Genomic DNA, 25,396 nt, shown 5'->3' with positions numbered 1-25,396 from the left:
GATCCTACCCTCCCCATCTGATGAATGAACATCCGGCCCCTTTTTACCCTTTCTTTTGCTAATCTTTTGGACTACTTAGGCACGATCTTAGGCCTTTTTCTTGCATTTTGCTCCATATTCCCGCTACTATCGATTCCGGTGCTCTATTGTAGGTAATTGAGCTAGCTAGAGGAAATTTGGGAAGAAACAAGGCACAAGAGGAAGATAGCAAAGAAGGAAGAGGGGGGAAAGAAGGAGGATGACCCTGAGCCGACCAGCCGGCAGCCGGCCGACCGGCGGGCCGTCACAATGGCATATTCAAGCTTCAAAAATTGAGATTCCTCGGCGCCGGATGGGCAGCCGGCCGCCGGTCGACCGGCTGGCGGTCGCTACTACCCGTGTTTTGTCTTAATCCCCCTTTTTTGTAACCTAAGTAAGAGGACACTATAAATACTCCCCAAAAATCGTGTTTAGACACACAACCCCAGATCTGAATTTATTTCCTCTTCCAAGTTTCAAACTTTGTTAATTATTTTGTTAATCATTCCCTAATTAAGCAAGTTCTTCAATTAATTAGGGGATTGAAGTTGGGTTGTAAGAAGAAGATTGAAAGTTTATCCTTATTTATTCTATCCTAATTCCTTTCTTGCTTTAGATTGGTATTATTTCTCTTCTTATTTTCATTTGCTTACATTTCTTTTGTCCTTCAAGTTTGTTTGATTGTTATTGACAAAGTTAGCATCTTTATTGTTTAATTGTTGTTGTTTTCACCATTGTTGGACTTTTCATTGTTTATCTTTTCTTTGATTCTCTTTCCTTGGTTCATCCTTGCTAGTTGTCCTCAAAGACTTAATCTTTGAGTGGATTTGGTTAAAGATTGTGTCTTTTAGTTTGATAAACCTTGTTATTAGATTAAAATCACTTTTCCTCATAATTATTGTTGGATTCTTGCATGCTTGGTTGTAGAATTCATCTTTCATCCATGTCTATGTTTAAAGATTCTATCTTTGTTGTTTATTTAGCCTTTAGAAACATGATTAGTGAGTAGTCTCCTTCTAGGATTCGGTTTGACCCGGTATGGGTGATTTCATTAATTAATCATCATTAAGGCTAATTGTTGGGGGAAATTGGTGAGGGTAGTTTAGAGGATTTTGCATGTTTAAGGTTTGGGTTTTTGGGTAGTGTCGAATTGTGACCCTCGTCCACCAACGGAAGTTGGTTAGGTTGTAAGTTGGACACCCGAGATTTGACCTTGTAACCGACTAAGGTTGAGACCGGAAGGGAGAACCGAGGGAGGGTGCCTCTAGACTAGCGTTTGAAATCGACCTCCGGAAGGGGGAGTGGGATGACCCGGAATATGATGAGTGCTTAATGACCTTGACCATTTACTTGACCTCCTTGGGAAAATGCATGTTCTTGGGGTTGTCGGGTTTTGAGTTAGGGAGACCGGCTTTCGAACCCGGGAGGGGGGGTTAGTCGGAGTAGCTAGTTTCCTAGTGCGAGACCGGAAGGGAGGTTCTAGGCGAATTAGAGCCGTCTCCCCCTTACCTTTCTACCCCGTTTGATTAGCCGAGACGATTAATATGTGGAATTACTTATATTTGTGGGAGAACCGAGTTCTAGTCCCTCTCTTTATTTGATCTATCCTTTATCTTTAGCTTGTTCTCATCTAGTCTAGTTTATAGTCTTTAAATTTGTTAGTTTTAGTGCTAGTTTGTTACCACCCTTTTTGTTATTTTTCGACTTAGCTAAACCGGTGAATTAGAACGATTAGTACTCCACCTACTCCTTGTGGGATCGACCCTTTAAAGTGTACAACGATAAAATCGTGCACTTGCGAGGTTTAACTTGAGACCATCAAGTTTTTTGGCGCCGATTCACGGGGAGTACGGCTTGATATTAATCGTTTTTGTTCTAGTTTAGACTAAGTCCTTTGTTACTAATCCTTTCTTTCAAGTGCTTAGGTCTTTTGCATGAGTACGCGACGAAGACGAGGTCAACCAACATATCCACTTGATCGCGAAATTGAAGCCACGGCAAGAAGACTTAATTCATTAAGAAGAAGGGGTTTACTTGATACACCACCAATTGATACACCACCCATTGAAGAAGTTAATCACCAAGAAGCTACCGAAGTGTTTGAAAATCCTTTTGGGGTTTTAGAAGAAGAACCTAACACCATGGGTGATCCGGTTCCGATAAGAGAGACTATGGCTCCTAAGCACATAGTCAATCCAAGCATCCAAAGGCCAAGAATTCAAGCTAACAACTTTGAGATCAAAAATGTCTTGCTCAATCTTGTTCAAGACAACCAATTTGGAGGAAGTCCCTTGGAGAACCCAAACGATCATCTAAATGAGTTCCTTGAAAATTGTGATATGTACAAGTCAAATGGGGTCTCCGATGACGCGGTTCGCCTTAGGTTGTTCCTGTAACACCCCCATACTCCAAGTGCCTTACCAGGACCACTCAGGTATGGAGACATCACCATCTCGGCTGCCCGAGGTATGATAATCAAATAGACAAAATAGAAACAACATTTATTATAAGTGCTTTAATGAAAAGTTACAATCCTCAAACCAACTGAAAGTACATTACATTATTCCAACTACTGTTCTCAAATGAAATATAAATAAAGACTAAACTACAGCGGAAGACTCTATCGTCACGACGTGGCCATCCCCAGCTATCCAGTACCATCTCTATACCTGCTCAATATCTGCTCACCATCCCCGAATGGATCACCGCAGGTTTTACAAAACAACACCGGGGTCAGTACTAATCACACAATCAAAATAGATAACAACAATAAGGCAAACAGACAATTTGAACTGTCACACATCCACACAACACCATCTCCCATCATCATCTCAATCGACCGTCCCTTTGGACCAGCCGCCTGCCGATGGGGGACCGCAGCCGTTCCCACCTAAGCCCCGCTCATCGTACGAGCGATAACCCTGTATCATTAATGTGCACATCCTTACGTGGCGGGTTCCATAGAAGGCGAAACTAGGGCGTGAGATCACTCCCGCAAGTGACCCCACTCAGCCGAGAACGCATCTCGAGAGCCATCAACGAACACAACCACAATCACAATCACAATTACAATCATCATATCAATCAGCTAATTACAAAGACATCACCAATATCCCATTATGGGACTAATACGAGTAGGAAATCCTACGGAAAGCAAACACGCAGACGATCTAAACAGCTGTCTCAAAACGGCTCCTCTACGAACTCTCCTCCTATCACACATAACACATAAAGGCTACCAATTACTTACTACTCATAAAACCCCCAAACCCTAAATTAGGGTTTGACCAAAACTAGCAAAACATTATAAAAATTATGCTAGAAGCTTACCCTCGACGCAAGAAATCCAACGACACAAACTACAACGCAATCCGACCGTCTGAACTCCGGGAATCGTTAAGGATGCGATTAGGAAGAAGAACTGTTGCTTTCTCTCTTAAACAGGTTTTAGGTTTTGGTAAAAGTGTTTTAAAACAAAGACGAATTGGTTTAAATACCTTAATCGCATAATTAACAAAACCCGCGAAAACTCCCCCGTAAAACCGGGCGCTCGATCGAGTACCCAAGGTACTCGATCGAGTATTTCTACTCGATCGAGTGCCCGAGCTACTCGATCGAGTGCCCAACAGGTCAGAAACTATTTTGCTGCGACACTTACCCTTACTCGACAGAGTAAGAGCTACTCTATAGAGTACCCCCAAGACCATAAATACGGAGTATTACAGTCTTCCCTCCTTAAAAAGAACTTCGTCCCCGAAGTTCAAACCACAACAAAAACAAAGGTACTCCCTCAACATTCCCGACTCAACCATCAACCAAAAACATGATACAAACCCCAGACAAACATCCCGACACAACATATAAAAGGTGTATAAAACTCCTAAAAACTCTCGCGATCATCTCCTACCCCCCTAAAAGAAACAAGGTTACGTCCCCGTAACCATACATACCTGATCAAAAAGGAAAGGGTAGCGCTCTTTCATGATATCCTCGGCTTCCCATGTAGCTTCCTCGGTCTCGTGGTTAGACCATAGGATCTTAAGCAAAACTGTCTCCCCACTCCTAGTCTTTCTAACCTTTCGGTCTAGGATCTGCTTCGGTACCTCAAGATATGACAAGGACTCATCTAGCTCTAAACTCTCTGCCTCTAACACATGTGACGGGTCACTCACATACTTCCGCAGCTGCGATACATGAAACACATTATGCACTCTCTCTAACGCAGCAGGTAAAGCCAGACGGTAAGCAACCTCTCCAACTCGCTCTAAGATCTCATAAGGCCCTATAAACTTCTGACTTAGCTTGCCTTTCTTCCCAAATCTCATAACTCCGCGCATAGGAGACACTTTCAGAAGAACTTTATCCCCAACCTGAAACTCTATATCCCGGCGATGTAGATCTGCATAACTCTTCTGTCGATCCTGAGCTGCTCTCATCCTTTCCCTGATCATCTTAATCTGTTCAACCATCTCATGCACCATCTCTGGTCCTAAAACCCTTTGCCTCAAAGATGTCGTCCCAACAGATTGGGCTCCTACATCTCCTCCCATACAAGGCCTCAAACGGTGCCATACCAATGCTAGTGTGATAACTGTTGTTGTAAGAAAACTCTATCAAGTCCAACCTCTGCTCCCAGCTACCACCAAAATCCATCACACAAGCTCTCAACATATCCTCTAAGGTCTTGATTGTTCTCTCAGTCTGCCCATCTGTCGCAGGATGAAATGCCGTACTCATCTTCAAAGCTGTTCCCAACGATTCCTGCAACTCTTTCCAAAACCTCGATATAAACCTCGCATCTCTGTCAGACACTATGTCCTTAGGGACTCCATGTAACTTAAGCACGTTCTTTCGATAGGCCATAGCCAATTGTGCCTTAGTCCATGTATCTTTCATTGGAACAAAGTGAGCTGACTTGGTCAAGCGATCCACTATCACCCAAATCATGTTGTTACCTTGTTGACTCTTTGGCAAACCCACAATGAAATCCATGGAAATGGATTCCCACTTCCACTCAGGCACCTCTAAAGACTGAATCTTACCTTGTGGTCTTCTCTGTTCCCCTTTAACTCTCTGGCATGTCAAACAACGGGACACAAACTCAGCTGTCTCTTTCTTCATCCCAGGCCACCAAAACGTTTTCTTCAAATCCTTGTAAAGCTTGTCCCCACCTGGATGAACTGAATATGGTGTGCAATGTGCTTCTGTCATGATTGTCTTTTTCAACTCCTCATCATTAGGAACACACCACCTACCATCGAACCTCAAACTACCATCTGTATGTATCGAAAACCGGGACACTGTCCCTTTCTCCACCCCAGCTCTCCACTCAACTATCTTAGGATCCAAAGCCTGTTTACCTCGAATGTCATCATAAAACTCCATATGTACTGTCATATCACCCATGGCATCCCCTTTCTGCATCATATGAATCCCAAAGCTCGCTACCTCATCCCTCAACCTCATCAAAGATAGAGCTGTACACAAGGAATGTACACTCTTCCTACTCAAAGCATCAGCAACAACATTGGCCTTCCCTTCATGGTAGATGATCTCCATGTCGTAATCGCCAATCAACTCCATCCACCTCCTCTGTCTCATGTTCAACTCCTTCTGCGTGAAGATGTACTTGAGACTCTTGTGATCCGAAAATACCTTAAAGATTGCTCCATAGAGGTAATGTCTCCAAATCTTAAGAGCAAACACCACAGCACCCAACTCTAGATCATGAGTAGGGTAATTCTCCTCATAAGGCTTCAACTGCCTAGAAGCATAGGCAATCACTTTACCATTCTGCATCAACACACATCCCAACCCATTCTTCGAGGCATCGGTATAAACCTCAAAATTCTCGCTTCCTTCAGGCAATGCTAAGACAGGAGCTGTGGTCAAACGCTCCTTTAATGTTTGGAACGCCGTCTCACAACCCTCATCCCAACGAAACCTGTTCTCTTTCCTCATCAATGCTGTCATCGGTCTAGCTATTTTGGAGAAATCTTTCACAAACCGTCTGTAGTATCCAGCTAAACCCAAGAAACTCCTAACCTCAGCAACATTCTTTGGTGCCTCCCACTTTGTCACTGCCTCAATCTTCCGGATCTACTGCTACCCCATCTTTAGATATCACATGCCCCAGAAAAGCCACTTTCTCTAACCAGAACTCACACTTGGACAACTTAGCATACAACTCATGCTCCCTCAATGTCTGCAACACGATCCTCAAATGCTCCTCATGTTCCTCCTTAGTCTTAGAATAGACTAAGATATCATCAATAAACACCACTACAAACTGGTCCAAGAACTGTCTAAAGATCCTATTCATCAAATCCATAAACACTGCCGGCGCATTAGACAACCCAAACGGCATCACCACATACTCATAATGACCATACCTCGACGTGAAAGCTGTCTTTGGTATGTCCACATCTCTAATCTTCACCTGATGGTACCCCGACCTCAAATCAATCTTAGAAAAGACTGTTGCGCCACTCAACTGATCAAACAGGTCATCTATCCTTGGCAAAGGATACTTATTCTTTATCGTCACTCGGTTCAACTCTCTGTAATCTATGCATAACCTCAAAGTTCCATCTTTCTTCTTCACAAATAGAACCGGTGCTCCCCACGGTGATACACTTGGTCTAATGTATCCCTTCTCTATCGGATCATCCAACTGCTTCCTAAGCTCCTCCATCTCCTTAGGACCCATACGGTACGGTGCCTTAGAGATTGGCCCCGTCCCCGGCTTCAACTCCACGGTGAAATCTATCTCCCTCTTCGGTGGTAACCCGGAATCTCATCGGGAAAAACGTCCGCAAACTCTCCCACCACCTGGTATCTCATCAATCGTCGGACTCTCTATCCGGTCATCTCTCACATGGCATAAGATCAAAGGACATCCCTTCCTCAAATAAGACTTCAAGGTGACAGCTGCAATCAACTTAACTTTGGGTTTGACTAAAAACCCCCGGTAAGACACACTAACACCCTTAGGACCTCTCAAGGACACTTTCTTTTGATGGCAGTCTATCTTAGCTTTATACTTTCCTAACCAATCCATCCCAACTATCATCTCAAAGCCGTTAAAAGGAAACTCTAGCAAGTCTACAGGGAAGTCAACTTGCCCAACTATCAAGGATACGTCTCTAAACAACCTCCCACATGGTACAGACTCACCCGACGGTATGAAAACTTGCTCACTAACAGACTCATATACTCTCAAACCCAACTGTTTTACATGACTCGAAGACACAAACGACTGAGAAGCCCCCGAATCAAACAAAACAAACGTAGGAATACCATTAACAAGGAATGTACCGGTGATAACATGCTCATCTTCCTCAGCTGCCTTCTTGTCCATCATGAATAGCTTGCCACTGGTCTTCTGCCCACCTCCCTGGACAGTACTAGCAGATGCGGTCGGCTTAGCACCCGACCCTTGGTTGTTATTGTTGTCGTTGTTCATCGGTGTCTTCTGATAAGAATTACCGCCGTTGCGGTTTCCTCCACTCTGGTAGCTCTGACTTCCTCGGTTTGGCCATGATCCCGCCGGTCTGTTGCTCGCAAAGCTCTCGTGCGAGTCTCTCGAAAAAGATCCGGTGCACTTTGGTGCACTCATGTCTCTTGTGGCCTACGCCACCACACCCAAAGCAGGTCACCCCCCAACTATTACTCGCACTCCCACGGCCTCGCCCAAAGGACGCTCCAGCACTAAACCCAGATCCAGAAGAAAACCCCTTAGACTGATTGTGGTTGCCTTTCTTGTAATTAGATTGGCCACCACCCTCGCTCTCCGACTTCCTCTTCTCACCACCAGCCCTCTCCTGAGCCATTTCCACTAGTCTCTCAGCTCTCCCAGCCCTCTCATATGCTTCCTTCACATCAGTGAGGACTCCCACGGGTAACTTATCCATAATCTTCGTGGTTAGTCCACTCTCAAACCTCAAAGCCAAATTCTCATCACTCAAACCCATGTCCTCAAAGATATCTAGATTTCTCATTGAAGCGCTGTAGTACTCGGCCCACAGACATCTCGGCGAGTCATCTTAAACTTATCAAACTCCTCCCTCAACTTACTCCTCACATGTTAAAGCACAAACTCCTTCCTCATCGCCCCTACGAAACTCCTCCCAAGGTATAGCAGGTAACCCTTGGTTGGTATACAACTCCTTGGCACTCACCTTCACCGAATCCCACCACTTGCCAGCTGCCTCTCTCAGATAAAATGCAGCCTGATCCACTCTCATCTCATCCGGACAATGGACTAAGTCCAGTATATTCTCCATCTCCCTCAGCCAACTATCAAGACGGTTAGGCTCCTCAACCCCCTTGTATTCTTTCGGGTTAAATCTCGCAATATAAAGGCTGACTTTAGCATGGTCAACTTCCTTCTCCTTTTCCTTATTCTTGTCCTCATTCACTCTCTTCAGGGCCTCGGTAAGAGCGTCCTGGTGTTCCAACATCTTGACGATGTCATCAGTGGTCATAAGCTCAGCTCTCGCGTACAAAGCATTTCTCTTTGGCGGCATCTTGAAACTATACGTATATAAGAAAGGGTAAACATGAACATGCGTACTAAACTTCAAAACACGAAACTCGCTGCCCAGAACCTACTCGATCGAGTATCCAAACCCACTCGATCGAGTAACGGGCTACTCGATCGAGTGCCCCTATGTACTCGATCGAGTACCCAAACTCCAGAACCAAACAGACCTTCTGATCTCTAACCCACTCGATCGAGTATCTAGGCTACTCGATCGAGTGACCCCCTACTCGATCGAGTACCCCTAGCTACTCGATCGAGTGCCCCCAAAACGCGATTCTGGTCCAAAAATGGTCAAAAACCTATCCGATCGAGTTAGTCTTACTCGATCAAGTATCACTAATACGTAAAAGCTACCCGCATATTACGTCACATACTAACATGCTAAACTTTATAAAAACCACGTGATATCATAAATTATATGCTACGCATCTATTCTACTTATCAACAAAATCGATTCATCATGCTATGAAAGCCACATTGTAAACACTCAACATGTTATTCCAATCATACATTACTTTTCTTTCACATTCTCAACTTCTCCTTCAACATTCAACAATCACACTTTTCATCACATTGTTAACAAGTTAACCAAGCACACATATATTCGACAAACACTTTCCCCCCGTGACCGGTTCAAAGTTGTAGGGCGACCCCTCGCGACTTTAGGACGTCTCCCAAGCCTTTGCACTAGCTCCTACAACTTTTACCCCGGGTTCTTTTTAATTGACTCTCTACGTTCATCAAGTTCATTGGTTACAGGTTTCAGGATCGTCGCTCTGATACCATTTGTAACACCCCCATACTCCAAGTGCCTTACCAGGACCACTCAGGTATGGAGACATCACCATCTCGGCTGCCCGAGGTATGATAATCAAATAGACAAAATAGAAACAACATTTATTATAAGTGCTTTAATGAAAAGTTACAATCCTCAAACCAACTGAAAGTACATTACATTATTCCAACTACTGTTCTCAAATGAAATATAAATAAAGACTAAACTACAGCGGAAGACTCTATCGTCACGACGTGGCCATCCCCAGCTATCCAGTACCATCTCTATACCTGCTCAATATCTGCTCACCATCCCCGAATGGATCACCGCAGGTTTTACAAAACAACACCGGGGTCAGTACTAATCACACAATCAAAACAGATAATAACAATAAGGCAAACAGACAGCTGAACTGTCACACATCCACACAACACCATCTCCCATCATCATCTCAATACTGACTGTCCACTGGACCAGCCCTGCCAGTGGGGGACCGCAGTCGTTCCCACCTAAGCCCCGCTCATCGTACGAGCGATAACCCTGTATCATTAATGTGCACATCCCTTCTGTGGCGGGTTCCACAGAAGGCGAAACTAGGGCGTGAGATCACTCCCGCAAGTGACCCCACTCAGCCGAGAACGCATCTCGAGAGCCATCAACGAACACAACCACAATCACAATCACAATTACAATCATCATATCAATCAGCTAATTACAGCACATCACCAATATCCCATTATGGGACTAATACTGAGTAGGAAATCCTACCTGGAAAGCAAACACGCAGACGATCTAAACAGCTGTCTCAAAACGGCTCCTCTACGAACTCTCCTCCTATCACACATAACACATAAAGGCTACCAATTACTTACTACTCATAAAACCCCCAAACCCTAAATTAGGGTTTGACCAAAACTAGCAAAACATTATAAAAATTATGCTAGAAGCTTACCCTCGACGCAAGAAATCCAACGACACAAACTACAACGCAATCCGACCGTCTGAACTCCGGGAATCGTTAAGGATGCGATTAGGAAGAAGAACTGTTGCTTTCTCTCTTAAACAGGTTTTAGGTTTTGGTAAAAGTGTTTTAAAACAAAGACGAATTGGTTTAAATACCTTAATCGCATAATTAACAAAACCCGCGAAAACTCCCCCGTAAAACCGGGCGCTCGATCGAGTACCCAAGGTACTCGATCGAGTACCCCCCTACTCGATCGAGTGCCCGAGCTACTCGATCGAGTGCCCAACAGGTCAGAAACTATTTTGCTGCGACACTTACCCTTACTCGACAGAGTAAGAGCTACTCTATAGAGTACCCCCAAGACCATAAATACGGAGTATTACAGTTCCCCCGTTCTCTTAGGGGTTCGGCCAAGGATTGGTTGAAGAATTGTGACCCGGATTCCTTCAAGACATGGGATGAGTTGGCGTCGGCATTTTTGAACAAGTATTTCCCACCCTCAAGAACGGCCAAAGTCAAGAGTGAACTACAAAGCTTTACTCAAGAAGAGGATGAGACCTTATATGAGGCATGGGAACGGTATAAGAAGCTCCAACGGTTATGCCCTCACCATGGCATTTCCGAAGCCGAGCTAGTGAACAATTTTTACAAAGGGTTGACTCAAGACCTTAGGCTTTCATTGGATGCGGGATCGGGAAAAGGTGCCTTGGACATTTTGGGGCATAAAGCGGCAAAAGAGCTCATTGAGGAGATGGCCTCAAGAACTATGGAATGGGGAAGTGATAGGCAATCAAGAAAAGGCAAGAACAAGGATTATAATTCGGTTTTGAATGTGGAGGTTAAAGGAATGCTAGATGAACTCACCCAACAAGTTGCTTTGCTAAATTCAAAACCTAAAGGCTCCGACATGAGGCAAGTCTTGTCTTGTGAGTTGTGTGGTGAACAAGGGCACACTTCCATTGGGTGTCCCTTGATTGCACCCCTCCAAGAGGAATGCTATGACCAAGCAAATGGAATTTGGGAGTCCACTAGTGCAAGGCAAGGGTTCAACAATAATAACAACAACCAATTTGTCAACGGAAAAAGAACTCACCCTTTCTTGTCTTATGCTTCACAAAACATTCAAAATCCAACCACTTCCCAACCTCAACAACAACAAAGGTTCAATCAAAACTCTCAATTCCAAAGACAAATTCCACCCGGTTTCCAAGGGAAACAATTCATCACCCAAAACCAACAACCATTTGGGGGTTTCAAGGGGCAAAATTTCAATCAACAACAAAACCAAAGTTTCCAACCACAAAACCAAAACTTCCAAACCCCTCAAAAACCATCTTGGGAGCAAGCTTTTGAACAATTGGTTATTGCAAATCAAAAATCCGACTCAAAGCTTGATAACCACATTGCCGCACAAAACCGGGTAAATGATGAAATCCGAGCATCCCAAAAGGCTACGGAAACTCATGTAGCCCAAATTTCTCAACAATTGGGGCAATTGGCTCAAAATCCGGGGAAGTTTCCGGGTAATACGGTTAACCCAAGGGAAGTGAATGCGGTATTTTTGAGGAGTGGAAAACAATTGGAGGAGGTTGAGAAATCTCCTAAGTGGAAGAGGAAGAGGGTGTCTAGTGAAGTAGTGAAAGAGCACCCGGTTGAAGTTGTGCAAGAAGATGAGATTATGGTGGAGAAGTCTAAGGAGGTGGAGATGGTTGACCCTCCAAAGCAAGATGAGCCTATTGCAACTAAGGCCAAAGAATGTACTCCACCACCAAGGGAGTATGTAGCACCGGTACCCTTTCCACAAAGGCTTGCAAGGCCTAGGATTGAAAAGAAATATGAGAAGTTTGTTGAGATCTTGAAGGGAATGAATGTAACTATTCCTTTCCTTGATATGATTACCGAGATTCCATCTTATGGCAAGTTTCTTAAGGAACTTGTCACTTTGAAGAAGAAGAATGGAAAGGTGCAAACCATCAACCTCTCTAAGGAATGTAGTGCTATTCTTACTCACACCAACAAGCTCCCAAACAAGCTAGAAGATCCGGGTAGCTTCTCTATCCCTTGTTCTATCCAAGGGGTGGCTATTAAAAGAGCATTGTGTGACTTGGGGGCTAGTGTGAGCCTCATGCCACTTTAAATATTCAAGAGGCTTGATTTGGGAGATTTGAAACCTACTAGAGTTTCGCTTCAATTGGCCGACCGGTCGGTTAAATTTCCCATTGGTGTGATTGAAGATGTACCCTTGGTTGTTGGGAAGCTTGTCATACCATGTGATTTCTTTGTTATGGATATGCCCGAGGATTACAATGTGCCTATTATTTTGGGGCGACCTTGTCTTGCCACCGGTGGGGCTATGATCGATGTGAAGAGTGGCAAGCTATCTTTGCAAGTGGGTGAAGATAGAGTGGAATTTGAACTCCACAAGTCCATGGAGGCTCCATCTCTAGGTGACACTTGTTGCATTGTAGACATTCTTGAGAATCCCATGGAGGAGCATGACCCAAAAACTTCCTCTATGAATCCTTTGGAAACTTGTCTAGTTAGTGGGTATGAGATCGATGACAAAGATATTGAGACTCTTGCATATGTATGGATGTTGGATTCGGCTCCAATTCATGAACAAGCTCCCAAATTTGAAGTGTTGGAAGTCGGTAAGAAGGAGGAGAGTTCCACGCCTCCTCCTACGGTTGAACTTAAACCTCTTCCTTCTTCTTTGAAGTATGAATTTCTAGGTGACAATTCCACTTTTCCCATCATCATCAATAGTGCACTTGATGACACCCAAACCTCAAAACTAATTTCTTTGCTCAAAAGGTTCAAGGGTGTCCTTGGGTACACTATTGGTGACCTCAAGGGGATTAGCCCCTCTTTGTGCACTCACAAAATTTTACTTGAAAATGAGGACGCATCCTCAATAGAGGCACAAAGAAGGCTTAATCCCATCATGAAAGAGGTTGTAAGGAAAGAGGTCCTTAAGCTACTTGACGCGGGCATTATCTATCCTATTTCGGATAGTAGGTGGGTAAGCCCGGTTCACGTAGTTCCCAAAAAAGGAGGGATGACGGTAGTGCGAAATGACAAGAATGAATTGATTCCTACAAGGACGGTAACCGGGTGGAGAATGTGCGTGGACTATAGGAAGTTGAACAAATCCACCCGGAAGGATCACTTTCCCTTACCGTTCATGGATCAAATGCTAGAAAGATTAGCTCAACACAACTATTTTTGCTTCTTGGATGGCTATTCGGGATTTTTCCAAATCCCCATCCATCCAAGTGACCAAGAAAAGACCACCTTTACTTGTCCATTTGGCACCTATGCATATAGGAGGATGCCATTTGGGCTATGCAATGCTCCCTCTACCTTTCAAAGAGCTATGATGTCAATTTTCTCCGACTTCATTGAACAAGAAATGGAAGTTTTCATGGATGATTTCTCGGTTGTTGGGAAAAGTTTTGAAAGTTGTTTAATGAATTTGGAGAAAGTTTTGAGCAAGTGTCAAGAGTCTAACATTGTGCTTAATTGGGAGAAGTGCCATTTCATGGTACAAGAAGGTGTTGTGTTGGGACACATAGTGTCCAATCGTGGAATAGAAGTTGATAAGGCTAAGATCGAGGTCATAGCTAGTCTCCCACCTCCCACCAATGTTAAGGGGGTGAGAAGTTTCCTTGGACATGCGGGTTTTTATCGCCGCTTCATCAAGGACTTCTCTAAGATTGCGAGACCTTTGACCGAGTTGTTAGCCAAAGATACTCCTTTCGTATTCTCTAACCGGTATCTTGATGCTTTTAATAGGTTGAAGGAAGCCTTGACAAGTGCTCCAATTATACAACCTCCGGATTGGAGCTTGCCGTTTGAGTTAATGTGTGATGCAAGCGATCATGCCTTGGGCGCGGTTCTAGGCCAAAGGAAGGATGGAAAGGTGCATGCAATTCATTATGCAAGCAAAACTCTTGATGATGCTCAAACAAATTACTCAACAACGGAAAAGGAGCTCTTGGCCGTGGTATTTGCTATGGAGAAGTTTCGGACCTACTTGGTGGGAGCTAAGGTTATCGTGTTCACCGATCATGTTGCTTTGAGACACTTGCTCATCAAGAAGGAGTCCAAGCCTCGGTTGATTAGGTGGATATTACTTCTCCAAGAATTTGACATGGAGATTAGAGATAAGAAAGGAGTTGAAAATGTGGTGGCCGACCATCTATCCCGGCTAATCAACCTCAATGTTGACAATGGGCTCCCTATCAATGATTATTTTCCCGATGACCACTTGTTGTCTCTAAACTTGGGTGAAGCACCGTGGTATGCGGATATTGTCAATTATTTGGTCTCCGGGATAATCCCTCATGATTATGACTACCACAAGAAGAAGAAGTTCTTTCATGATGTGAATCACTATTATTGGGATGATCCATGTTTGTATAAGTCTTGTGCCGATGGGATGATAAGAAGGTGTGTTCCAAGAGAGGAAGCTACCTCCATAATGAGCCAATGCCATGACTTACCTTGCGGTGGCCATGCAAGTTCCAAGAAAACAGTCGCTAAAGTACTTCAATGCGGTTTCTTTTGGCCGACTCTTTTTCGGGACGTTGCCTTTTATGTTAAGGGATGCGATAAATGCCAAAGGAGCGGAAATATCACGAGGAAACATGAAATGCCAATGAATTTCATGCTTGAGGTTGAGCTTTTTGATGTGTGGGGGATTGATTATCAAGGTCCCTTCCCATCATCGTTCGGAAATGAGTACATAGTTGTGGCGGTCGACTATGTAAGCAAATGGGTTGAGGCGATCCCGACCAAGACTTGTGATGCTAAGGAAGTGATCAAGCTACTTCAAAAGATCATTTTTCCAAGGTTTGGGGTCCCGAGAGTCCTCATTAGCGATCGTGGTACGCATTTCGGAGAAAGAGCTTTAGAAGCTTTGTTGAAGAAGTATGGTGTGCAACAAAGGAAGAGTCTTGCCTACCATCCTCAAGCTAATGGGCAAGCCGAGATTTCAAACCGAGAGTTGAAGACTATACTCGAAAGGACCGTGAACAAATCAAGAAAGGATTGGTCCTTGAAGATTGATGACGCTTTGTGGGCTTACCGGACGGCCTTCAAAACACCGATCGGTACTTCACCATTCCGATTGGTGTATGGCAAGGCTTGTCATTTGCCGGTTGAACTTGAACACAAGGCATATTGGGCCATCAAGCATCTCAACTATGACTTGAAGACGGCCGGTGAGAAAAGACTTCTTGATTTGAACGAATTGGAAGAATTTAGGCTAGAAGCCTATGAGAATGCTAAGTTGTACAAAGAAAGGACAAAAAGATTTCATGACAAGTGCATAATTAGAAGAGAGTTCAAGGAGGGTGAATTAGTTCTTCTATATGATACCCGTTTGAAGTTCTTTTCCGGAAAATTGAGGTCGAAGTGGACCGGACCCTTCACCGTTGTCCGATCTTTCCCTCATGGGGCGGTTGAAATAAGCCAAGGAGATCGAACTTTTAAAGTGAACGGTCAAAGATTAAAGCACTATCACGTTGGCAATCCCGTCCAAAAGGAAATGAATATCCTTGAAACCTTTCTAGTGAATTAAGACTTTTTCGTCCTTAACATGAAAATTGTTGGCTTGTTTACTTGGTCGAGCCTACGACATAAAACAAGGGCGCTGCATGGGAGGCAACCCATGGAATTTGTATATAGCTTGTATGATAGTTGGGTGATCTTCTTTTCATCCACTTTTGAAAGTCTGACGGAGGGAAGGAGGGACGGCGGCCGGTCGGCGTACCGGGCGCCGAGGCGTTCAGAATTTTGGAAATCGAAAAATTTAAAAATGAAGCAAGGATGACCGAGGGCCGGCCGACCGGCGGCCGTCGGCTGACCGGCGCCGAGACATAGTGTTTTTGACACTCAAAATTGATTTTTGAAAAAAATAATGCATGACCGAGGGCCGGCCCACCGGCAGCCGGTACCCAGCCGGCTCACAGCCCTTTCTCCGCGGCCTTTATATTCTTTCACCCACCCAAATTCTCACCACTCTCTAAAAATCACTCTCTCTCTCTACATTCCCTCAACACAAAATCCTCTCTAATTCCCCACTCAACCCACACACCATTACTCTACCTTCCCAACTACCTTGAAGATGGCATCCAAAAGGACAAGGGCGGACACGGCTAGGGCCATTGAGGAGTCGGCTCAATTCGGGGTTGCTCAAGTGACGGATTCTTCGCCGGATCCCGACTTCCCTAATCTTGTCTTCGCATCCGGGGCTCAAAAATGTAAGTTCCTCTTATTCATAAATCGTCCCATTCATGCTACTAAATTCATTTGTAGCCAAACTATGAAGGATTTAGGGATAGATACCGATGCCAAGAAATTATTTAGGGGGGTTGGAATGGGATTCTTGTATACCCTTAAACGATTGACTTACCCTTGCCTTACTTGGGAATTCTTGAGCTCGCTTCAAGTGGATAAAAGGAGAAGTACCGGGGAAATTGTTGAAATTAGGTTCCGTCTTATGAACCGCAACCATACTATGACCTTGAAGAGGTTTGGGAAAGCTTTTGGTTTGAATTACATGGACTCTTATAGAGAACCCGCCGACTTTCATTACTCTAGGGTTTGGGAGGCTATTTCGGGTAAGCCCGATCCCTCGGTTGGGAAAAGGAGTGCCAACTCTATTCATTTTCCGGCTATAAGGGTTTGGCATCGATTTATGGGTTGGACTATCTTTGCTAGAAGTGAACCGTGGTCCGTGAGGACCGACGAACTAAATATCCTTGGCTCTTACCTTTTCCAAAAGCCCAAGCCGTTTCAAATTAACATTGCTCACCACTTTGTGCTCCACCTTCGGAAATTGGCTAATTTCCCGGATCAAAGTGTGGGGATTTTTGTGGGCGGGATGATCACCCAATTGGCCAAGGATATTGGTGGGTTTGATGAGTCTTTGTACAACCCGGTTCAAGAGCCTAATGTCTTATCAAAATTCTACTTGACCCACTCTTTGGAATGGTTCAAAGTTGACCCCGCCGATAATCGTGAATATTGGCAAATCGATGACAAGGATTCAATTGTCCTTCCAAACACTAAGGAAACAACTATCAAGCAAGACCAAACTAGTTACCTCCTCACGGTACATGAGCGTGACCACACCGGAGGTGCCCGGCAAACACTTTCTCGGCGAGAACGCCATGGCCCGACCTCGGAATCCCACCCATCCACTTTTACCTCTTTGCCGCAACAATTTGACACTCACTCTATGCCTTCCACGTCTCAACAACCGAACTATCAATACCCTCCCCTTGACCCAACTTTGGTAGGGTACTTTGACAACTTAAACTTGGCGTTGGGTGAAATGAAGAGTGAAATGAATACTCGGTTTGACGCGGTGAACCAAAGGCTTGACCATATCTACTTTAACCAAGGAGTAGGGAACTACCCTATTTATGATGATTATGCCCGACGCGGGTTTGTCACGAGGGATGGGCCGCACCCGGATTACTTCCAATGGCCCACCCACGGATACACCGCTCCGACTATTCGTGGAGGGTTCCACATGCAGTCGGATTACTTCGGTAACCCGGCCTTTCCTACTCCCGTGGTTCATCAAGAGAGTGGTGAGTGGTTTAGTGGAGTGGCTCCTACATTTCATGGTGACGCGGGGGCGTCGGGGTCCGGAGGAGGGTGGAATTTGAGTACCGATGATGATGTTATTCGTGACGCGGGCGATGATGATTTCAATTTGGATAATGATATTGATTTTGAGAATTGAGTTGGTGAAGTGGAGAGGGTACTTCCAAATGCGAGCTCTTGGCAATGGTGGCTTCCTATGCATCTCGTTCCTTGACTCTTTGTTAGTATTTCATCTCTCCATTTCTTGAAGATTTGTGTTATTTCTTGTTGGTTGGAAGAGTAGAGTGGCTCTTGGTACTACCTAGCCTTGCCCCATCATAAGGCTTTTGCTCCCATTTGAAAATCCAAAACCTTCGGTATGCTCCCCATATTCAATCCAAATTCTCTTACTCATGTTTAATTTCTAGCATGCATTTAGTTAGAAATTCATATAATTGCATTCATATAGGATTGCATTAGATTTCAAATTTGTAATATATTGTCACATATAGCTTGCATTGTATTTCAATATAGCATATAAATAGATCACGCATTGCATTCTTAATTAAAAACCACTAAAAATTTGAAAAAACAAAAAATCACCAAAAACACGTATTTTATTTTCGAATTTCCTCCACACATTTATTTCCATAGGAAACATGTAAATAAATAAGTGTGGGGAGGAAATTCCACCAATAAAAAAAAAATACAAAAACATGTTATTTCTTTTCAACTATTCAAAAATCCAAAAACAAGTTCTTTTAATTTTCCAACTTGCCCTCCCATGTAAATGAATAAGTGTGGGGAGGGCCTAAAAAAAAAAAAAAAACCAAAAACATGCATTTTAATTTTTCAAAAACAAAAATCCCAAAAATATGTTATTTTACTTTTGAAAAATCCAAAATTCAAAAATACGTTCCTTTCTTTTTCTCTTCACTCCCTATGCTTTTGTCCATTGAGGACAATGCACATTTCAAGTATGGGGAGGGAAATATCCACTTTGTGAATATTGTTTATATTTGTTCATATCATTATACACTTGGAAATTTAAGAAAAAGCAAGAAAATGCCAAAAAAATTGAAAAATTTCTGAAAAATACAAAAATATTGCATTGTATATATATGTTTGGCTAACCTTTAGCATGGACATCGACCATTTGAGGCAAGAAGGAGCTAGAAGTCGCTTGGTAAACTCGTTCTAATCTCTTACTCCTTTACCGTTCTTTCTTTTTGTATCTCGTATATTTGAAGGAGAATGGGAATTTTGTTGCCTTGGGTGTCTCCTTGGGAGACCATTTGGATTGTTGGTGTTGATGTGTTGCTAGGATTAGTTCAAGTTGTTGCATGTTTTCCTTATGTTCATTTCCATATTTCGCATGCATTTGTCCGTGTATATACATGTTTTTCAAATTTGAAATCTTGCATCCGTTTGTAAATAAATGTTTTGCATGAACATGGTCTAGGAAGGGAACCAAGTGCCCCCATGATGAGCTATTGTGCCCAATTGTGCCTTCCCCCTTCCCGTGACTCGCACCCGTGACCTCTTAGTTAGCCTAGGGAAGCGGACTTGACCAATGAGTTTAGACCGATCTTGTGAGACCTAGGACCGTAGACTAGACCTAAGGCTCGACTTAGCTACTCAAAGGTAAAGGTAGAGCCTCCTAGGGTGGGCACATTCATACCCCGCCCTCATTTAGGTTTGAGAGTAGGCCTCCTCGCAAGGCGTGTCACATCTAGACGCACAAGTGTGTCATTGCGTCCTTAGACTATGAAATTGCATTACGTTTTTGTGCACATGATATGAAGCGAAAATCAGTTTTTATGAGCCTCACATAGCCAAATAGCCTTGTTTTTTCCCCTACATCGTTTCCCTTTTTGATTCACCCCCTTTGAGCTTAGCATTTTCATTTGGCAAACCCACATAAATAGCTACATTCCCATAACCACCCTTCCTTAATCAAGAATTGGTCGGTTTTTGTAGTTGTGTTGTAGGAAGTGATTTGGGTCGTGACTGTGGATGGCTTGCACGTCCACTTGGGTCGGATTTTGATGTGAATTTGGTTTTGTATATAAATAAGAGGTTTTGAAAAAGAAATGAAAAACAAAATATAAAAGTGAAAAAGTCATGAAAAATCGAAAAAATGAGTTACTTGTGTTGTATATATGTTGTCAAGAAAAGAAAGAGGCAAGCAACACCCCTCCTCATCATTAAACGGGGTAGAAAAAGCCGTTGCTAAATAAAAGGGCAAATTGATGTTTTTCCAAAATGAGTCGGGTTTACACATTTTTTGCATGGCTGGGAAACCCGAGCCTTTGTTACGGTGTAGACGTTACCATTTGTTGAAATAATAGGAGTACTTTTGAGTTTTTTCCAATTTGAGTTGGGTTTATGCAATTTTTGCATAGTATTGGTGATCCATGCTATGTTAGGGCATAGACGTGTCTCATGTGTTGCAATAAGAAATGGGATGTGTTGTGTCGATGGTTCTTGATTTGAGCTCCACATATCCAAACGGTGCTTGCACCAATCCCGTTTCGACCTTCTCCTTAGCCCCGTTACAACCCTTTGCTTCATATTGTATGCATTTTTATCTTTGTTTGCATTTCATTTGACATAGGACGGTCCTACACATTAGATTGCGGGCACATCTTCGCTAGTCGAGTTAGGAGAGTGATTTCGGTTACTTTTTGTCACAAAAATCACCTTGTTCTTTCAATGAGCGACGGGTGAAAACCGTGAGGATGTCGTTGCCTAGGTCCCTTTAGTCATGGGTCTTTGGGTTGAATCTCGTGTCGGTTTAGTAATTCTCGGCGGACTTGCTTTCTTCCCCTTTCCCCGCTCTTGAATTTGTTTCTTGGGCATTGGTCACACAAGGGTTGCTTGGGCCATGCTTAGGGGGTTGGCACCTCAATTGGCACTTCTGAGACGGTACTCCCGACCAAAACCGTGTTTCATTGCTTGAAAAATCCGGCCACTTAGATGAGGAAAGTGGACCATTTTTGAGATGTATTCTATTGCTTGATCACGTGCTTTCACGATAGATGCATCGCCATTTTGTAGCAAGACCCAACTTGCCTTGCAATAGGGCACTCTTCCCTCATGGGTGTCAAATTGTGAGTTGAAGGGGCGTTGAGTGCGCTAATACTCGATCGGCTTAGTTAGTAGCTTAGTTGAGTGATGCTTATATTGTGTACCCACTCTCCGTATTTATCTTAGTAGTGCCTTGTACGACGGTTGAGGACTTACTCGGGGACGAGTAAGGACCAAGTGTGGGGAGATTTGATGAATGAACATTCGGCCCCTTTTTACCCTTTCTTTTGCTAATCTTTTGGACTACTTAGGCACGATCTTAGGCCTTTTTCTTGCATTTTGCTCCATATTCCCGCTACTATCGATTCCGGTGCTCTATTGTAGGTAATTGAGCTAGCTAGAGGAAATTTGGGAAGAAACAAGGCACAAGAGGAAGATAGCAAAGAAGGAAGAGGAGGGAAAGAAGGAGGATGACCCTGAGCCGACCAGCCGGCAGCCGGCCGACCGGCGGGCCGTCACAATGGCATATTCAAGCTTCAAAAATTGAGATTCCTCGGCGCCGGATGGGCAGCCGGCCGCCGGTCGACCGGCTGGCGGTCGCTGCTACCCGTGTTTTGTCTTAATCCCCCTTTTTTGTAACCTAAGTAAGAGGACACTATAAATACTCCCCAAAAATCGTGTTTAGACACACAACCCCAGATCTGAATTTATTTCCTCTTCCAAGTTTCAAACTTTGTTAATTATTTTGTTAATCATTCCCTAATTAAGCAAGTTCTTCAATTAATTAGGGGATTGAAGTTGGGTTGTAAGAAGAAGATTGAAAGTTTATCCTTATTTATTCTATCCTAATTCCTTTCTTGCTTTAGATTGGTATTATTTCTCTCCTTATTTTCATTTGCTTACATTTCTTTTGTCCTTCAAGTTTGTTTGATTGTTATTGACAAAGTTAGCATCTTTATTGTTTAATTGTTGTTGTTTTCACCATTGTTGGACTTTTCATTGTTTATCTTTTCTTTGATTCTCTTTCCTTGGTTCATCCTTGCTAGTTGTCCTCAAAGACTTAATCTTTGAGTGGATTTGGTTAAAGATTGTGTCTTTTAGTTTGATAAACCTTGTTATTAGATTAAAATCACTTTTCCTCATAATTATTGTTGGATTCTTGCATGCTTGGTTGTAGAATTCATCTTTCATCCATGTCTATGTTTAAAGATTCTATCTTTGTTGTTTATTTAGCCTTTAGAAACATGATTAGTGAGTAGTCTCCTTCTAGGATTCGGTTTGACCCGGTATGGGTGATTTCATTAATTAATCATCATTAAGGCTAATTGTTGGGGGAAATTGGTGAGGGTAGTTTAGAGGATTTTGCATGTTTAAGGTTTGGGTTTTTGGGTAGTGTCGAATTGTGACCCTCGTCCACCAACGGAAGTTGGTTAGGTTGTAAGTTGGACACCCGAGATTTGACCTTGTAACCGACTAAGGTTGAGACCGGAAGGGAGAACCGAGGGAGGGTGCCTCTAGACTAGCGTTTGAAATCGACCTCCGGAAGGGGGAGTGGGATGACCCGGAATATGATGAGTGCTTAATGACCTTGACCATTTACTTGACCTCCTTGGGAAAATGCATGTTCTTGGGGTTGTCGGGTTTTGAGTTAGGGAGACCGGCTTTCGAACCCGGGAGGGGGGTTAGTCGGAGTAGCTAGTGTCCTAGTGCGAGACCGGAAGGGAGGTTCTAGGCGAATTAGAGCCGTCTCCCCCTTACCTTTCTACCCCGTTTGATTAGCCGAGACGATTAATATGTGGAATTACTTATATTTGTGGGAGAACCGAGTTCTAGTCCCTCTCTTTATTTGATCTATCCTTTATCTTTAGCTTGTTCTCATCTAGTCTAGTTTATAGTCTTTAAATTTGTTAGTTTTAGTGCTAGTTTGTTACCACCCTCTTTGTTATTTTTCGACTTAGCTAAACCGGTGAATTAGAACGATTAGTACTCCACATACTGATCCGATAATGGATAGCTTCGATGGTTCGTTTTGTTTGCTTGGTATCTTACATTGGACCGTCTGCATCGAATATTACCAAGTGACAAATCTACAATTTATCTTGTTATCTTAGTTAATAAAGGGAGTCTTAATTTAGCTCCTTAGCTTCCTGTTTAATTGCCACTAATAAGGAGTCTTAATTTAACTTAAATAATGGTCTTAATTAGCTCTTTTAAGAGGGACTTTTCAGTGCCTTTGGTTGCTCGATCAGTCGTCCTCTTTAGGCTATTTATAAGCCTTGGAGCTAAATGTAAAGGGGTATTCAAAAAAATGATAAGATAAGAAAACTTGTGTTTTTATTGTTTTGGGAGTGTAGTTTACATACCAAAATTCAGTTAGTTTTCGATGCGATTCGAGTCTAACTAGATTGTTTCTCAATAGGTCTTGAGTTCAATCAACCCCATTGACAAATTATAGGTCTAGTTTGTCAAATATCCTTACAAATCAGATCGGGTCGTACCTAGTACGTTCGGATCTTGTTTGTTCTTTCTTTGTTTCCGCTGCACTCATACAAGTTTTATTCTCTCGAGTAAAATTCGTATCACATACTCCTTGTGGGATCGACCCTTTAAAGTGTACAGCGATAAAATCGTGCACTTGCGAGGTTTAACTTGAGACCATCACCATCGATTCAAAGTAAATCCCGATCCTAACAACATTGGCTGTATGTAATAGTCTTACATAGTTAGAGGGTTACAGGAAATCATTTGGCTCATTGCACGTAGTACAAAAACAAATATCACATTCGTCATCAATGAAAATTTGAAATGTGAAGGCGATTTCAACGATTTTTTTGGCAAATTGAAGTTAATTAGCAAAATAATTAGGAAATTGGGGTTCATTCGAAACTATTTTGCCCCAACGGTGTCCACGTCATCACTTTCATTTTTTTTCCAACTTTTAGGAAAAGTCGCTGAGTTTCTTAGCGGCTTTGTCTCCTTATCATTTTTCAGATAATAAATGCCATTAGTTTATGAAAAAATAGAGAAATAGGGAAGCCGCTAAGTTTCTTAGCGGCTTTAGTGGTTATTCATTTCTAGAATAGGCTGTCATCAGTGTTTGAAGGTGACGGTTTTTGAAAAAAAAATTAAGCCGCCGCTAAGAAACTTAGCGGCTTAACATAAAAACTGGAAAAAAATAAAAACTGATGACGTAGACATCGTTGGGCAAAATAGTTTCAAACCAACCCCAACTCCCTAATTATTTTGCTAATAAACACAAATTTGCCAAAAAATTCGATTTCAACACCGGATACTCAACTAGTCCGATTCATTCAAAACTAATAACTTAAATTCTAATTCTAGTACAATGATAAACGATTCAATTACAATACGAGACTCTCAGTAAACGCAACAAACAAACTTAGTAATCATTCGAGACCTGTATCGTAAATGTGGAACAAACCTTAAACTATCTACCGATGAGGGGATCCCCCTACTACTAAGAAAATAAAAATTCTCTTAGTTTTACCTCCAAAAAGCATCTAGCTAAATAAGGTAACAAGTAATTTTTTTTTTCATTACATTATATCTTTTCAATTAATATATTCTTATAATTAAACTCTAATGTTTTAATTAAAATTCATATTTATGACTTTTTCATTAAAATCCATAATTTATTATGCAATCATTTTCAATTCTATAAATATTATTCTTTATCAGTTACACTCTAAAATTACGGAAACCTACTTCTTATGCAGTCTTTAACATAATTATTGTCATCACTTACACCTTAAAATTACGTAAATTTATTTTTTATTTTATCCTTCATCCGTTACACTCTAAATATGGTGTATATTTTAAAGGACGTAACAATTCTAATGTATTTTTTTAATTAAAAAAAATATATTAGTCTACTTATTCGTAAATCATCTTTTTAAGTGTGTGGTATACTGTTTTTACCTGTTTTTTTATAAGGTTTATATGCGTTTTAATTAGACTACATTTTTACATCACTTAATTGAAATTTAATATCATAAATTAGTTTCATGCAATGATATAGCATTATAGAGTTAATTTTTATAGTAAAGTAATATAAAAATGGTTTAAGACAAAAATAAAGAAACTTTCATTTTCTACCTCTTACTAAGATTATATTAGTACATTATAACATTAAAGGTACAGTTAATTTATGCAATTAATTTAATGAGAATGTCTCTTTATAAAACAAAACTAAAAAATACCGTGCTGTAGCACGGGGATCTACACTAGTGAGAGATTAATTAAATTAGCTAGAAGTTACCATCTGATTGAGTTGAGCATAGAGTCATCAATAAAAATGGCTTGAATTCTAATTCTAGTACAATGATAAACGATTCAATTACACTACGAGACTCTCATTAAACGCAGCAAACTTAGTAATCATTCGAGATCTGTATCGTAAATGTGGAACAAACCTTAAATTATCTACCGATGAGGGGATGAGAGA

The 25,396-nt window shown here is 42.3% G+C and overlaps 1 protein-coding gene and 1 non-coding gene across 2 annotated transcripts; one reads left to right on the top strand and one right to left on the bottom strand.

The window, feature by feature from the left end:
• The first annotated feature begins 1,952 nt into the window (after positions 1–1,952).
• On the top strand, positions 1,953–12,439 carry LOC141627505 (uncharacterized). The gene is made up of 3 exons (XM_074440751.1): positions 1,953–2,410; positions 10,705–11,214; positions 11,593–12,439. Exons 1-3 carry the CDS (start codon positions 1,953–1,955, stop codon positions 12,437–12,439), a joined length of 1,815 nt encoding a protein of 604 aa, XP_074296852.1.
• On the bottom strand, positions 10,814–10,920 carry LOC141644791 (small nucleolar RNA R71). The gene has a single exon (XR_012544398.1). It is a non-coding gene; the product is annotated as a small nucleolar RNA R71 (small nucleolar RNA).
• Positions 12,440–25,396: the final 12,957 nt, after the last annotated feature.

The sequence above is a fragment of the Silene latifolia genome, chromosome 2, assembly GCF_048544455.1.
Source record: "Silene latifolia isolate original U9 population chromosome 2, ASM4854445v1, whole genome shotgun sequence".
Classification (NCBI taxonomy): Eukaryota; Viridiplantae; Streptophyta; class Magnoliopsida; order Caryophyllales; family Caryophyllaceae; genus Silene; species Silene latifolia.
Note: the sequence above shows the minus strand (reverse complement) of the source record. Positions and strands in the feature narration are given on the sequence as shown.